The sequence below is a fragment of the Phaeoacremonium minimum genome (genome assembly GCF_000392275.1).
Source record: "Phaeoacremonium minimum UCRPA7 unplaced genomic scaffold PA7_03_scaffold_454, whole genome shotgun sequence".
Taxonomy (NCBI): domain Eukaryota; kingdom Fungi; phylum Ascomycota; class Sordariomycetes; order Togniniales; family Togniniaceae; genus Phaeoacremonium; species Phaeoacremonium minimum.
Window position 1 is genome coordinate 211043 of NW_006921356.1, and position 13159 is coordinate 224201.

Genomic DNA, 13159 nt, shown 5'->3' on the forward strand with positions numbered 1-13159 from the left:
GGGGGCCGGTACGGTGAGCATCGTACCGTAAGCGGAGCAAACAGTCATCCCGAACATCGGAGCCGAGGATCGTGCACCGGAGCGCCGCTCGCCTCGTTCGCCCATTTCGGCTCCATCGGCGACGGATCGGAGGGAGCCGTTGGCATGGAACAAGGCAGTATGGCCTTATGGTACGATGCATTTGTGTTATTCTTTGGCCGTTTGCCGATAAGGCTAGGTTTATGACCGGCTACTTTGGCCGATCTGGCCCTGCTATAACTGCATTCTGTTAGTGTCCGCGTAGTTAGTAGGGTAGTAAGTATCGGCTCATCCGATACGTCGACCGATTGCATCGGCTCTTATACCCAATTGTATCTCATATGAATCAAATGTTTGAAGACTCATAGCATTATATACTGTCCATTGTCCCTCATTATATATCGTGAGCGACGCGGTATAGGTGAGCGGAGTCATCGCCACGAAGCTGCATAGAAGATACGATATCGGTACACCTTCCGCCGTTTAGTGGAGAGTCGCAAACATGCCGGGCGAAAACGTCGTAGTCATCGGGTATTGACAATTTCACCTTGAAACCATGATGATAGAGCGGAAAACTAATTCATCTCAAGTGCTGGTGTCATCGGTCTTAGCTCAGCTATCAAGCTCCAGGAGCTGGGCTATCAAGTGACCATTGTCGCCAGGGACCTGCCCGGTCCGTTCGAGTCCGTTGATCCTAAGGGACAAATCAACTTCACCTCGCCATGGGGAGGAGCGCACAACCGCTGGGTTCCGCCTGCAGGAGGAGTGAACGATGTGCGAGATCACTGGTACTCGGTTGAGACCTTCCACGCCATGGCTGCGCTCGCCAAGGCTCACCCCGAGGCCGGTATCACGTTTCTGAAGGGAATCGAGTACCTTGAGAAGCCCGGCCCTGAGTACCAGGAGCTGACGGAGGAGAAGGCTAAAGAGCTACGTTTGATTGACTGGCGCCGTCTCAAACCTGAAGAGCTACCGCCTAAGGTCACCTGGGGTTGTGAATATAAGACGTGGTGCGTCAATCCGGCAGTATATTGCCCCTTTCTACTGCGGAGGTTCACCTTCAGAGGCGGCAAGACCGTGAAAAAGGAGATCCGGGAGCCCAAGGAGATATTCTCGATGAAGGACCTTCCGGTGTCGGGCGAGATCAGCTACGTGGTGAACTGTTCCGGCAATGGCTTTAGTGACGACAAAGTCTTCATCACACGGGGTGAGTGACATGAATTCTTTGACAACGGACAATTTTTAACTGGGCCATAGGTCAAACCTGCCTTGTAGCCAACACAGCAGATGCCACCGTCACGAGACAGAATGCTGATGGTAGCTGGACATTCAATGTGCCTCGATTTTTCGAGGGCGGCACCATCATTGGAGGCACTAAGGAGGTCGACAATTGGGACACCGAGCCATCTCTTGAACTCCGGGAGACGCTTCTGAAGAATTTCGCTGCTACGTACCCTAAGATACTGGGCGAGCACGGCAAGATGGTTCCAATCAAGGATATCGTTGGCAGAAGACCAACCCGACATGGCGGTGCAAGGATAGAAACAGAACTACTGAAGCTCGGATCGAGCTCGAAACCAAAGACCATTGTCCATGGATATGGACTTGGAGGACGAGGATATGAACTGTCATGGGGAGTGGCTAATGCTGTGGCGAAACTGGTTACCGAGGGAGGCTCAAAGGCGAAGCTATGAAAAGTGTGAAGATGTCAGAGACAGATACTTCACTTTGACGGATTGATGAGAGATACGCTACTATGAGCCTCTCCATCTGCTTTACATCTGTAGGCTTTATGAACGATGATCTGTATCGAATCAGTGTCTTCACCAAGGATACTCTCTCAATATAATACACTATCTCCAAACACCGCACTGCCGCAGTGTATCGAGGTGAAGAGACATCGAAGCGGAGAGAGAGCGAGTCCATAACCAAGCCTGAAATCCCGCTGTACACGATAAATTCAGTGTTTTCCAAACGCCCGTAAATGCATTATCTGAACAGTATAGCCATCGCCACACGGAGCACCCACCCATCATCTCTGCTCCGGCCCACCCTCGTCGGCCCTCCTCCTGTCCTTGGCCGCATACCCGCCCACCCTCTCCCCGCGCCGCAGCTTCTCCTCCTCGGCCCTCCGGCGCGCCTCGTCGCGCTCGCTCTCGGGTATGTTCCACCACTCGCGCAGCAGCTTCTGCTGCTCGAGCTTGCGGCGCTCCTTGGCCTCGCGCTGGTGCTGCCGCTCCAGCCGCTGCGCGAACCACTCCTCGCGCGCGGCGTCCTCCTCGGCGGGCGTCGCGTGCGCCTTCATGCAGCCGTTCATGGCCCGGTGCGTCTCGCGGCAGGCGAAGGGGACCGTGAAGGTGCGGCCGAGGGCGCAGTCGGCGAATGCTGTTGCGTTTGTCAATGACGAGCCACTCCGTTGCACGGTGCTCTGGGGGGTCGACGTGTAGGAGGCTGATGGGCCCAGTGAGCAGTTGGTTGACATACCCTTGATCTCGGCGGCGCAGTGCCTGCGCACCCTGTCGTAGAAGACGTCTCGGACCTGGGCCTCTTGTGACGCGGATAGCGGCAGCGGGTTGCGGGACGGCATGGGCAGGCCCTCGCTCGTGGCGCTGCCATTCGGCGGTTGTAGGGCCATTGCTGCCATCAACGTGGGTGGATACGGCGTTCGGCAGTTCCGGAGAGAGTTTTCCTCTCGCCAGAAGCACGTTTTGACGTGGATTGCCGGGATTGAGGTCGTTTGTGTTGTGTCGTGGAGGGTGGTTCAAATAATCGACTGACACTCTACAGCTCCATCTGCCGACGAGCTTCGGAGCTCCATAAGAAACAGACTCACCGCCTACCTCTTTCGCCTAACACTTTCTGGCCTAGCCATCCAGGGAGGGACCATTCACATGCAGTACGAGAGCCCACTTGTAGAATTTACGAGTCGACACGATCGGGATTATTGTCAGGCAAAAATGCATCATCATGAGCATCATTTGTGAGTGCTATGTCTTGCTAGCCTATGTATAAACGTAGAGCGGCTCTAGCATGCTGCGCAAGTATACAGTACTAAGTGCATGCTGTTCACGGACCGCCATGCTGGCACCCTCTGTTTGAGCGAGTATGGGCGTACAAGACCAAGACCGCTGAGGCAGACAATATGCCCCAAATCAAGAGTGTGCATGCTTTATTTAGCCCTTTCGTCCTCTGTTGTTACTTCGATCTCCGGCAACTTGTCCCTGTCAATGTCCAAGCTCTCCTTCTCCTTGCCCTTCTTCTTCATGGAAAAACGAGCACCCCAGTTAGCCATGCGGCTCTCTGGCTTGTCTTTGGACCTGCTGGGACCAAGAGAGGTACTAGGGCCAAGCGAAGGACTGCTTGTGACGCTATCGTAGCTTCGTCCCAAACCTGCCTCATCGCCCAAATCCTCAAGATCGCCAATGCTGGAACGCTCTGCCGACATGTTCTTATCCGAGTTCGTAGTGCTTCCTGGTCCCTTCTTGCCAAGTCTGGACGAGAAGCTGAACTTGCTCGAACTGCCCTTGCGGAACAGCTTGCGCACAACATTGTCTGGGTTCTCCTTGTTGAAGTTAGGGGCTAGGCCAGTGCTGGTCGGCTCGGATGGCGTATTGGAGATGGAGCGATCGAGGGTGAGAGATTCTCTAGACTCTGATACAGAAGTCTGAGTATGGACGGAGAAGGTATCCCTGGACATGCGCGAGTCCGATGGTGACTCATCAAGCGATGGAGTATCGGGGTTCGAGGTTGGGCCCTTGAGTTTATCCTTGGCATCCTTACTTCGTTCCTTAGACAAGCCCTTAGCCTCTTTGGATCTGGCCTTGTCCAAGATCTTTTCATCCTTCTCCTTATCTTTGTCGGTCTTAGGTCTGAATATATTGCCCATGAAAGACGGAGCGTTGGGATTAAGAGCTTTAGCCAGCGCTTTCTTAGACACCGGAGGCCGGCTGCCAATGACGCCTACTTGGGAGGGAGAGACCTGAGGATCAAGTAAGGCTTCTTCGTCGAGGATTTCGTCCTCCGCCGAGGCAAGAGTTGTCTTGAGAGCGGAGGGAGAGCCGTGTATCGAGGGTCGACGAGATGGATTTCTAGACCATCCGTTGTCCGGGGATCCAATTGGCCACATGCGACTCGACTTGCCAAAATCATGATGTGGTCCCCAGATTGAGCCACTGTCGGTGGAGGGTCTTGGCAACTCAGCAGACGCAATCGAAGCAGGGCGTGGGCTGCCAGGGTTTCGTTCGGCGAACACACCGCTCGTGCCTCGAGAACCAAAGGCTAACAGGTTCCTAGCAGAGAAACCTCTCGTTCCAGGCGCTGGATAAGTGTCAAGGGTATCAGGCCCAACCGAGTTTCTATTGAAAACGTTCCAGCTAGAAAGGCTGATCCTTCGCTTTGCGTCAGGCTCGTCAGTCTGCCTAGGAAATGACTGGCTCTGACCCGTCTTCAGGCTGCCAAGGGCAGGTCCTTCCTCTGGCACCTTGGCTGTCTTGCTTCGCTGGAACGAGAAGAGGCCAGTGAGTTTATTTGTAATTGGTTGACCAGGAGCCATGTTAGGCGACGAGAAGTTGCCCGTGAAGGAGTTCAGCGATCTTCTCTCGCTGTTGTCGCTGGTTAATTGAGGGAAAGGGAGATTCTGAGTCGAGCCATGAGGACTGGAGAAGACACCAATTGACCGATGAGATGATGCTGGGGACTGCGGGTCGCGTTCGGGAGACGCTGGCTGAGCAGCCTCAAAGGGGCTCTGCCTAGAGAGATGAGATGTTGGACTCGGCGGATCGTCATCTAGATCCGCAAAGATATCTTTGGGAAGAAGAGCCGTAGCCGAGGGACTAAGAGGAGCACCAGCAGTCAGTGCTTGGATGGCCGCCTCATCGAGACCGTCAGGCATATCTGCGGAAAAGTCCATGAAAGGACCTTGCGCAAAACCAGGAGGGACTCGGGCAGTACTGAAACCAGTTGACTGAGCTACTGATGCATCTGCGGTCGTGGAGAATGGCAGAGCGGGGGATGGTGCCATATTCGAAAACGAATTGCTGTTCCTGCTCCGCCGTTTGAGTTGCGTGGTGTTGTCGAAATCCACATTTGAGCTGTTTGCCTGATTGTAGAAGGCATAGCTCGCTTGTGGGATCTGTTGAAGCTGGTTTTCCAGGATATGGAGGTTGTCGTCCAGATATTTGGCCCGTCGACCCTCTTGGAAGAGCTTAAGCTGCCACTCGCGCTCTCGACGTTGATGATCACGGCGCAGCTCCACTATCTGCTCTCGCCATTCCGCATCATCATCACCACCTGGAAGCTTCTTCCTATCGTCTTCCAGTTGTTTGACCTGCTCCCTCTTCTCCTTCAACTCTGCCTCTAAGCGAGAGCACTCTTGTTGTAGACTTTCGTTGCCTTCTCGGAGGCACTGTTTCTTCTCGTTACCTCCGTCCTCCAAGGACTTTCTTTGCTCTAGGAAGGACTCTTGCTCCTTGCGCCAACCCGCGATTTGTTTCTCCCACTTTACCATGTTATCGTGATATCGGGCTCTATCGGCCTGTTTTGACTTAAGTTCTTTCTCCTTTTGTGCTTTTCGTTGTAGTGTTGAGCGCATCGCTCGGTCGGTTGCGCCAAGTTCTCTCTTCAGTTTTTCTGTCTGCTCCTCTTTCTTCTTCTGATCTGCTTTCTTCAGTTTCTTGTCCTGCTCCAGCTCGTCCAGTAATTTTTTGTTCTCCTCTTCCTCTCTCGCTATAAGAGCCGCGGTTTCCTCGGCCTCCTTGCGAATGGCGTCGAACTTTTCTCCAAGCTCCCGTATCTCGGCCTCGGACTGTCCTGTGCTGTCTTTTCGCGCCGACTTGTGGTCCATGCTGCCCGTGGAAGGCGAGTGTTTCCTACCTATGGTATTTCTGCGAGGACCGGCTCCCGACGAACTTGTCTCCCGAGGCAGCGAGGGCGCGCCGTCGGGAATCGTAGCTGTCTCGATGGACGGAATAGGACTTCGGGGACCGCCATTCTCATCGCCATGGTCGCCATGCGCCGAGGAAGGCGGGTCTTCCGGCTCGAAGTTGGGAGGCAAGCGCGCGTTGCCTAGCTGTGGTCGTCCATCTCGCCCGAAGGTTCGCAGGCGGATCACCCGACTGCCGGCTTGGAAGTTGTTCGACCCGACCGCGATGACGCGAACGTTGTAGAAGTGGTTCGGCTTGAGACCCGTTACCGTGATCGCCGTCTCTTGGTTTGCCGGCGACTCGCCCACTTTTAGTCACGATTAGAGTTTGTCCCTCCCAGTCTCAGTCGTCAGTCCAGGGGATGGGGATTCATGCTCACCAACTACGCCATTGACTTGGATCAGGAACTTCTGCACCGGCTTGTTTGGCTGCGGTCGAGCCCAGTTGACAGTCGCCTTGTCCACGCCTATGCCGGCCAGCATGACATCCGGGGCGTCAGGCACATCGACACCGAGGATGTTGATGAGTTCGGGGACGGGTTTCCATAGCGTCTGCACTGCTCTCCGCAGCAACCTGGTTCAGGGCGAGTCTGGTCAGCCAAAGAAGGTTCCTGCCGCACGGGCGGGGTGGGCAGCCCGGGGTAAGAGAGCAAGCATCACAAGGGGCGGGACGGCGACATACCATACGACAGCGGCACCGGTTAGAAGCATGGTGGCATTATCAGCTACAAAAGTATCGAGGCTTGACTGAGTGATCGTGGTCATGCAGTAGGCGTAGATGTTGGCGGACACCTCGCGGGCCAATCCGGGAGCGACGGCCCAGAAGAAGAGGCCAAAGCCGATGGAGACGATGAGGTTGAGGTGGGCGGTCTTGGGCTCAGTAAACCACCAGGCGAGGGCGGCACAGACGACTAGAACGGTTGGAAGCAGCGTCTGCGATGAGGGCCATGACATATCGGTGTGGTGCGACGACGACAGGAAAAGGAAAAGGAACGTCGACGGACGAGGCGGCCGTCGGGATGGAGCGCCGTGGCCGGGTCAGTCGTGGTGGTGAAGTGTCGTGCAGACATAAAAGGGGTTCAAGGGTAGGGCAGGCAAGGAAAATGGAGAAAATGGGAAAATAATGATAAGAGGTTGGAAAAAGAGTCTTTTCCTCCACACCTCCACAGTAAGAAAGAGTAGTAGTAGTATCTGTGATGCAGCCAAGGGAGGGGACTCGGGATTGAGGAGTGGGTGGGTGATGGATTGTGTGACTGACTAGCTAGGGCCCGTCCGACATGTGTGAAGTGTGCTGCTTGCTGTAAGGTTAGGATTTAGACCGTGGAGGCAAGCAAAAGACTACCTATAGGCATGGGATCATCGGTAGATGCAGAATTCAGCAGGCACAGGCATGCACATGCACACACAAGCACGCACGCACCAAGAAAGCCTTACTACTATGCAGTCCCTTCCCTTCCCTTAGTCAATCAAGCAGGGCACTTGTTGTCAAAGGCCTGGGGCAAGCTCGAGGCAAGGAAAGCAAGGCCTAAGACAAGACAGGGCAGTAAAAGGCGACACTAATAAGACCAGGTCATGTCAGACACCGGCAAAGCACATTTACACACTTAAAATGGGGCTATAACTTAATGGCAGGCAGGGCATTATTATCTATGGACGCTAAGTTAGCTTAGCTCTGTTTTTTTTTCCCTGCGCCCACCCGTCCGTCGTCTTGCCGTCGTCGGCTTCGGCTTGCAGAAGGGGATTCTGCTCAGGTAAAGGCAGGCTTACAGTACATGTGGTGTACCGAGGGCCATTGATGCAACCTGCAATCTGGACCTTTGGAGGAGGAGGAGATGAACAAGGCAGACACATTATTAGTAAGTCAACTCACAAATCACTGTACATGTATGAGGCAAGGTGACCTTGATCTATTTGTTTCGGTAGCTTTGACGGCTCAAGAGTATTTGGTCAGCTCTGTCATGGAATCCTCGCTGAAGAGTACATTCTGCTTTGCTTGGCGTACGGTAAGTTGAGCCGCCTTCTCCGCGCGCGATCTCTCTCGGCAGTGGAGGAGAAGTGTGCCAGCGGAAAATAACACAGAGCCAATGGACGCTGACTGGTTGTCGATTCAAAATGCCACTCCCGTCTCTTCAGATTCTGCAAGTTCCAACCGGCCTAGTACGATACAAGCTACCGCAAAACACCCACTCGGACAAGCATGTGTGGGCATCCCCCAGCAGTCCAGTGTACTTGGCAGCAATACTACAGTAGTAAGAAGAGGCACATCTCCCTCTCCCCAGCCCATCAGCACATGTCGACAACGCAGTCTTATCCTACAATGGCGATAAATTAGCTCGAGGGAGGCATGGGGTCCTGCAAGCTGAGGAGCTGATCGACACTGCAAGTGGAGAGGGATTCCACTCAACATGCCCAATCACTCACACCGCATCGCTCTGCATAGCACCATTGCAGTAGCCCGAGTATAAGCCGCCCCATCTCACTGGCAAGCAATGGTACCAGTGGTGCCAGTGGTGCCAGTGGTGCCACTGAGAGACGCCTCTGCCGCACCTCCCGACAACGGTGATCTACCGGTCCACGAGCTTATTGGCTGCTTCGGTACTTCCTATTCGGTGACCTTCTCTCAAGAGCCGACAGAGTGGTGATGCCACGACCGCTAGGTTCTGGATCTCGCGGAGCTGTTTGTCATCCTCAGTGGGGTGGTTGTTACGATGAACTACAACTGTTGGCTCTCCCATGTTGATGTTGAGGTGAACGATCAAATCATCGCAAGACTCATGATTTGTCCACCAACGTAGGAATGGGAGACGGAGCAGAAGGTTCAGATTCGATGATATAGAATCCCAACTCTGGCATCTGAGGCTTGAATGGGCCCCTCATCAGAAGGCAATGCGTGACTGTTGGTACCTACCTACGTACCTAACTCTTCTCCCTCCAGAAGGACTAAAATTGCAGTGAAAATACCCCGCCTGTATACCAATCTCATACGGTCTCTTTCCAAAAGCCAGGCTCCGTCATTGCGGCCTACTCCAGCCTCCATCCGATATCCTCCCTTAAAAGAGCCAAAATCGCAGTGAAATCGTGGCACCCTGTCAATTTTCGCCTTCGTTGTTGCTTTGGATTATCCTCTTGTTTATGTAGATGACCTGATAACCTTCAACATCAGATGTCGGGCTTCTCAGTTTGTTTCTAGAGTCGCACTCGTTGCACTTTGACCTGCCTAGCCCTAAATGAAAGATAGGTATGGTAGTTGTATGCACGTAGGTCAACGCTCCATCCTGGCAAGTGTAAGACTGCGATTGCAAGCATTGCTCAACAAATTAAGAACAAACACTACATTCCTGCGGGCAAAACCGTCGGTTTGGCAAGTAAGACAGCTATATATCAATACCTTATCATCTATGAGTTTGACAATAAAAGTAGAGTGAACCATCGAACTTTGCCACCTAGCGGCCACTATTATGTTTTACAGTTGTCTGCTGGGGGGTTTCGCTTCTAGAAGACTTTCCGATGCACCAACGCAATGCTCAACCTCACATTAGCTCAGTGAGACATCATCAGTACAACCTGGATGAATATGGTGCCAATTGTTTGCTCTGTAGTTGGCTAGGAAGCGATTGTGTAGGTATCTAATCATTTCCCAAATTCGCCATCGGCTGAACGTCTCTTTGGCAGAGCTCTCCGAGACGAGTCAGCAAGCCAACAGCCTCATCGGCAGAATATCATAACAGAGTGTAACAAAGTGAAATGACGTACTTGGGGAATAGACGAAGCTCCAAATTGAGCTTACCTAGGTACAGTACAGACAGGGGGTTGAGATGCTTTGCTTGCTACGATACCTGTGTTTTAGCAGGAGGGGCAGCTCCGGGGCGCTAGAACAGGCACTCATGTGATAGATACCTACCTAGGTAGTCTATAGGGTATTGAGGTTGCTGAGGTACCTACCTAAGGTGCCTACCGAGGCGGCTGACCCAACGTTGGGGCAGGTCATTCGGCCGGGCCTCGTCACTCACTCACTCACTCCCTGCCGCAGACAGGCGGCTCACCTCGGCCCACCAGCCAGTCCTCAACCTGTCAGTCAGTCACTCTCCAGCATTCTTCCCGCCCGCCTTCAACGCAAAAGCAATACATTCAGAGCAGACCTGCTCGTCGTCATAACACATACTACGTTCCCCTCGACTGCATCAACGCCTGCGACCTTCATCTTTTTCATGTTCTGCAGCTTCTTGTAGCCGAGTTGTGCCTGATTTGCTCTTTCTTGACTATATTACAGCCATCCTATCATAAGATCAACTACGTAATAGCTCCGTCCCGACCATCCAGTCGCTCATTCGCCCCAATCCAACAGACGCCTCGCCGCCGCATCTCACCCATTTCCTTCCTTCGGCATACCCCAACATTCCGACCTCAACCTCAATCCTGCGACTTGAACCATATTGCTCTCTCGAAATACCGTCTCTTGCCTCTTGCGTGCCGGAACCTCGAAACTCCTTGACCTGGGCCTGGCCCACCGAGAGAACACTTGACAGCCTCTCTGCTGGATCGAGCCCATTCTGTCTACAATGGACTACATCAGGAATCTTTCGGGTACCGTGTCGACAGCATGGAACTCAATCAACCCGTCCACGTTGAGCGGCGCCATTGATGTTTGTGTCCCTGTCGTCCTAAATGGAAGAATAGCTCTAACTCTCGTCAGGTCATCGTTGTAGAGCAAGAGGACGGCACACTGTCCTGTTCGCCCTTCCACGTCCGGTTCGGCAAGTTCTCACTGTTGCGGCCATACGAGAAGAAGGTCGAGTTTAAGGTCAATGGAGTTAAGCAGGACTATGCTATGAAGCTCGCCGAGGGTGGCGAGGCGTTCTTCGTGTTCGAGACGAGCGACACTATTCCCAAGAGTTTACAGACCTCTCCACTTGTGTCACCAGCGTCGAGCCCTCCACTAGATCCCGAACCGTCGAATGCACCAGGTCTGCAGGAGCCGCCGCTTCTTGCGCTTGATGGAGAAACCGGAAAGCCTCGTTCCGCAAGCCTCCATCGCCCTCCTCCTGCCGTCATCTATTCCAGCTCTGCGCCACGCGAAAATGGTGAGTTTTGTATACGATCTCTCTTATCCAAATATAGACCATGATCTAATAAGTACTAGGAATGCTCAACCCGCTGCTAACCTCTCCAGAACTCTCTAACGGAAGGCCGATGTCAGGAGACTGGGCTGGGTTCGCTCTTCGACCACACAGCGATGACATTCTGCGACAGACAGCACGGAAACAGAGCATTTCGGATATCTCAGCAGAGGAGGGCGATAGCCCCCTCGCTTCGGGCAGATCACAGAGCCCTCCCCCACTGCTACCTAAGGAAGCTCTGGAGAGGGCAATGAACCTGTCACGAGGGCTCCAGAACGTAAACATTCCAACACGTGTGACAGACACTGGTGACTTGATGCTGGATATGACTGGATTCAAAAACAACGAAGAAGACGCCCTCCGTGCGGAGATTCTAGCGCGAAAAGTCCTGTCCGAGGAACTAGAAGGCAACTACGACATTGGCGCTCTGTTTGGAATTGATGAGCACGGCAACCTCTGGATCTATAGTAGCGAGGAGGCAAAGGATGCCGCTATGAAAAAGACCATGGAATCCTCACTTCGAAGCAGTGGTGGCGTGGACATCGACGCTGTGTCCGATCCTGGCTATCACAGTGATGATAGCAACGGAACTGCATCCCCATTTCCTTCGCATAGGAGATCAGAGTCAGATGTTGGCCAAATGAGCATCCAGACACCACCGACTTCACCGGGGTCTAGCAAGACTGGTGGTGATCCCAATGTCAACTACGCCAAGACCTTGCGCTTGACTAGCGACCAGCTCAAGGCTCTAAACCTAAAGCCCGGCGAGAATTCGATGAGCTTCACTGTCAATAGGGCAACCTGCCATGCCTTCATGTTCCTTTGGAGACACGAGACACCGGTGGTGATCTCAGATATTGACGGCACTGTCACCAAGTCTGACGCTTTGGGCCACGTGTTGAGCATGATCGGCCGTGACTGGACACACGCTGGGGTTGCAAAGCTGTACAGCGATATCTGTGCCAATGGCTACAATATCATGTACCTGACAAGTCGATCAGTCGGACAGGCTGATTTCACCAGGGCGTATCTCGCTGGCATCGTACAGGATGGATATCGTCTTCCACGAGGACCCACTATCTTATCCCCGGATAGAACTATGGCTGCTTTGAGGCGAGAGATATATCTGCGCAAACCCCATATCTTCAAGATGGCAACACTGAGAGACATTCGCAATCTCTATGGATCAGACCACCACCCATTCTACGCTGGTTTTGGAAACCGTCTTACAGACCAGATCTCCTACCGTACTGTCGACGTCCCACGTACTCGCATCTTTACTATCAACTCGAACGCAGAAGTCTCTCTTGACCTCCTGAGTCTGAACAAGCTAAAGTTGAGCTACGTTAACATGACTGAGGTTGTGGACCACTATTTTCCTCCTGTTTCGACTCTCGTTAAGGGCGGCGGAGAGGAGTATACGGACTTCACTTACTGGCGTGATACACCTTTGGACCTGGATGATTTCTCTGCCAGCGACTCGGAAGGCGAGGATGATGCAGCCCCTGGTGCGGACCACGAGAGCCAGTATGCAGAGGATGAAGAAGACGAGGAGTTGGGCGAAGGCCTCGGCGATAGTTTCATCTCACGAGACTCTATTGACGAAGGGGCGTATGAAGAGGGAAGTGTCCTTAGCGGTGACTATGAAGGTGAAGAGCAAATGATGGGTTCTATCATTGAAGACGATGACGCAGACAACGAGGAAGAATACGAGGAGGAAGAGGAAGACGAGGGTGAGGAGCAAGATCACACACAGCTGGTGGTCCCTGAAAAGCGAGAGCGACCTAAGACACCAGTCTCTCCAAGGATCGCTGTGCAGGACCTCGATGCCGAGATAATCACGGGCATGAAGAACATGGCTGTTGAGAAGGATTTTAAGCTAGAGGAGATCAAGCAATGAAGCTGGTCGGGGTCAAAAGTTCAACAATGTGGCTGGAGTATTCGGTGTACATCCGGCGGAGAGGATGGCATATTGCATGTTATGGATACCACCGGGCATAATCTGGATTAGGAGTTTGGTCTGCCATTCATATTGCATAGCATAGCGTCAGTTTTTATCGCTTTGTAATAAAAGTACAGTGATACTGCTATACAAGTGGCTTGA

General features: G+C 53.1%; 4 protein-coding genes across 4 annotated transcripts; 2 read left to right on the forward strand and 2 right to left on the reverse strand.

The window, feature by feature from the left end:
* Positions 1-520: 520 nt before the first annotated feature.
* UCRPA7_6178 (putative fad dependent oxidoreductase superfamily protein) lies at positions 521-1712 on the forward strand (the record flags this gene model as incomplete). Its single annotated transcript, XM_007918718.1, has 3 exons — positions 521-549; positions 609-1225; positions 1276-1712. 3 exons carry the CDS (start codon positions 521-523, stop codon positions 1710-1712), a joined length of 1083 nt encoding a protein of 360 aa, XP_007916909.1.
* A 338-nt stretch (positions 1713-2050) lies between these two features.
* UCRPA7_6179 (putative cytochrome c oxidase biogenesis protein) lies at positions 2051-2662 on the reverse strand (the record flags this gene model as incomplete). Its single annotated transcript, XM_007918719.1, has 1 exon — positions 2051-2662. One exon carries the CDS (start codon positions 2660-2662, stop codon positions 2051-2053), a length of 612 nt encoding a protein of 203 aa, XP_007916910.1.
* A 525-nt stretch (positions 2663-3187) lies between these two features.
* On the reverse strand, positions 3188-6892 carry UCRPA7_6180 (putative fibronectin type iii domain-containing protein; the record flags this gene model as incomplete). The annotated part of the gene is made up of 3 exons (XM_007918720.1): positions 3188-6246; positions 6319-6512; positions 6621-6892. 3 exons carry the CDS (start codon positions 6890-6892, stop codon positions 3188-3190), a joined length of 3525 nt encoding a protein of 1174 aa, XP_007916911.1.
* Positions 6893-10497: 3605 nt separating this feature from the next.
* UCRPA7_6181 (putative nuclear elongation and deformation protein 1 protein) lies at positions 10498-12955 on the forward strand (the record flags this gene model as incomplete). Its single annotated transcript, XM_007918721.1, has 3 exons — positions 10498-10581; positions 10632-11019; positions 11079-12955. 3 exons carry the CDS (start codon positions 10498-10500, stop codon positions 12953-12955), a joined length of 2349 nt encoding a protein of 782 aa, XP_007916912.1.
* Positions 12956-13159: the final 204 nt, after the last annotated feature.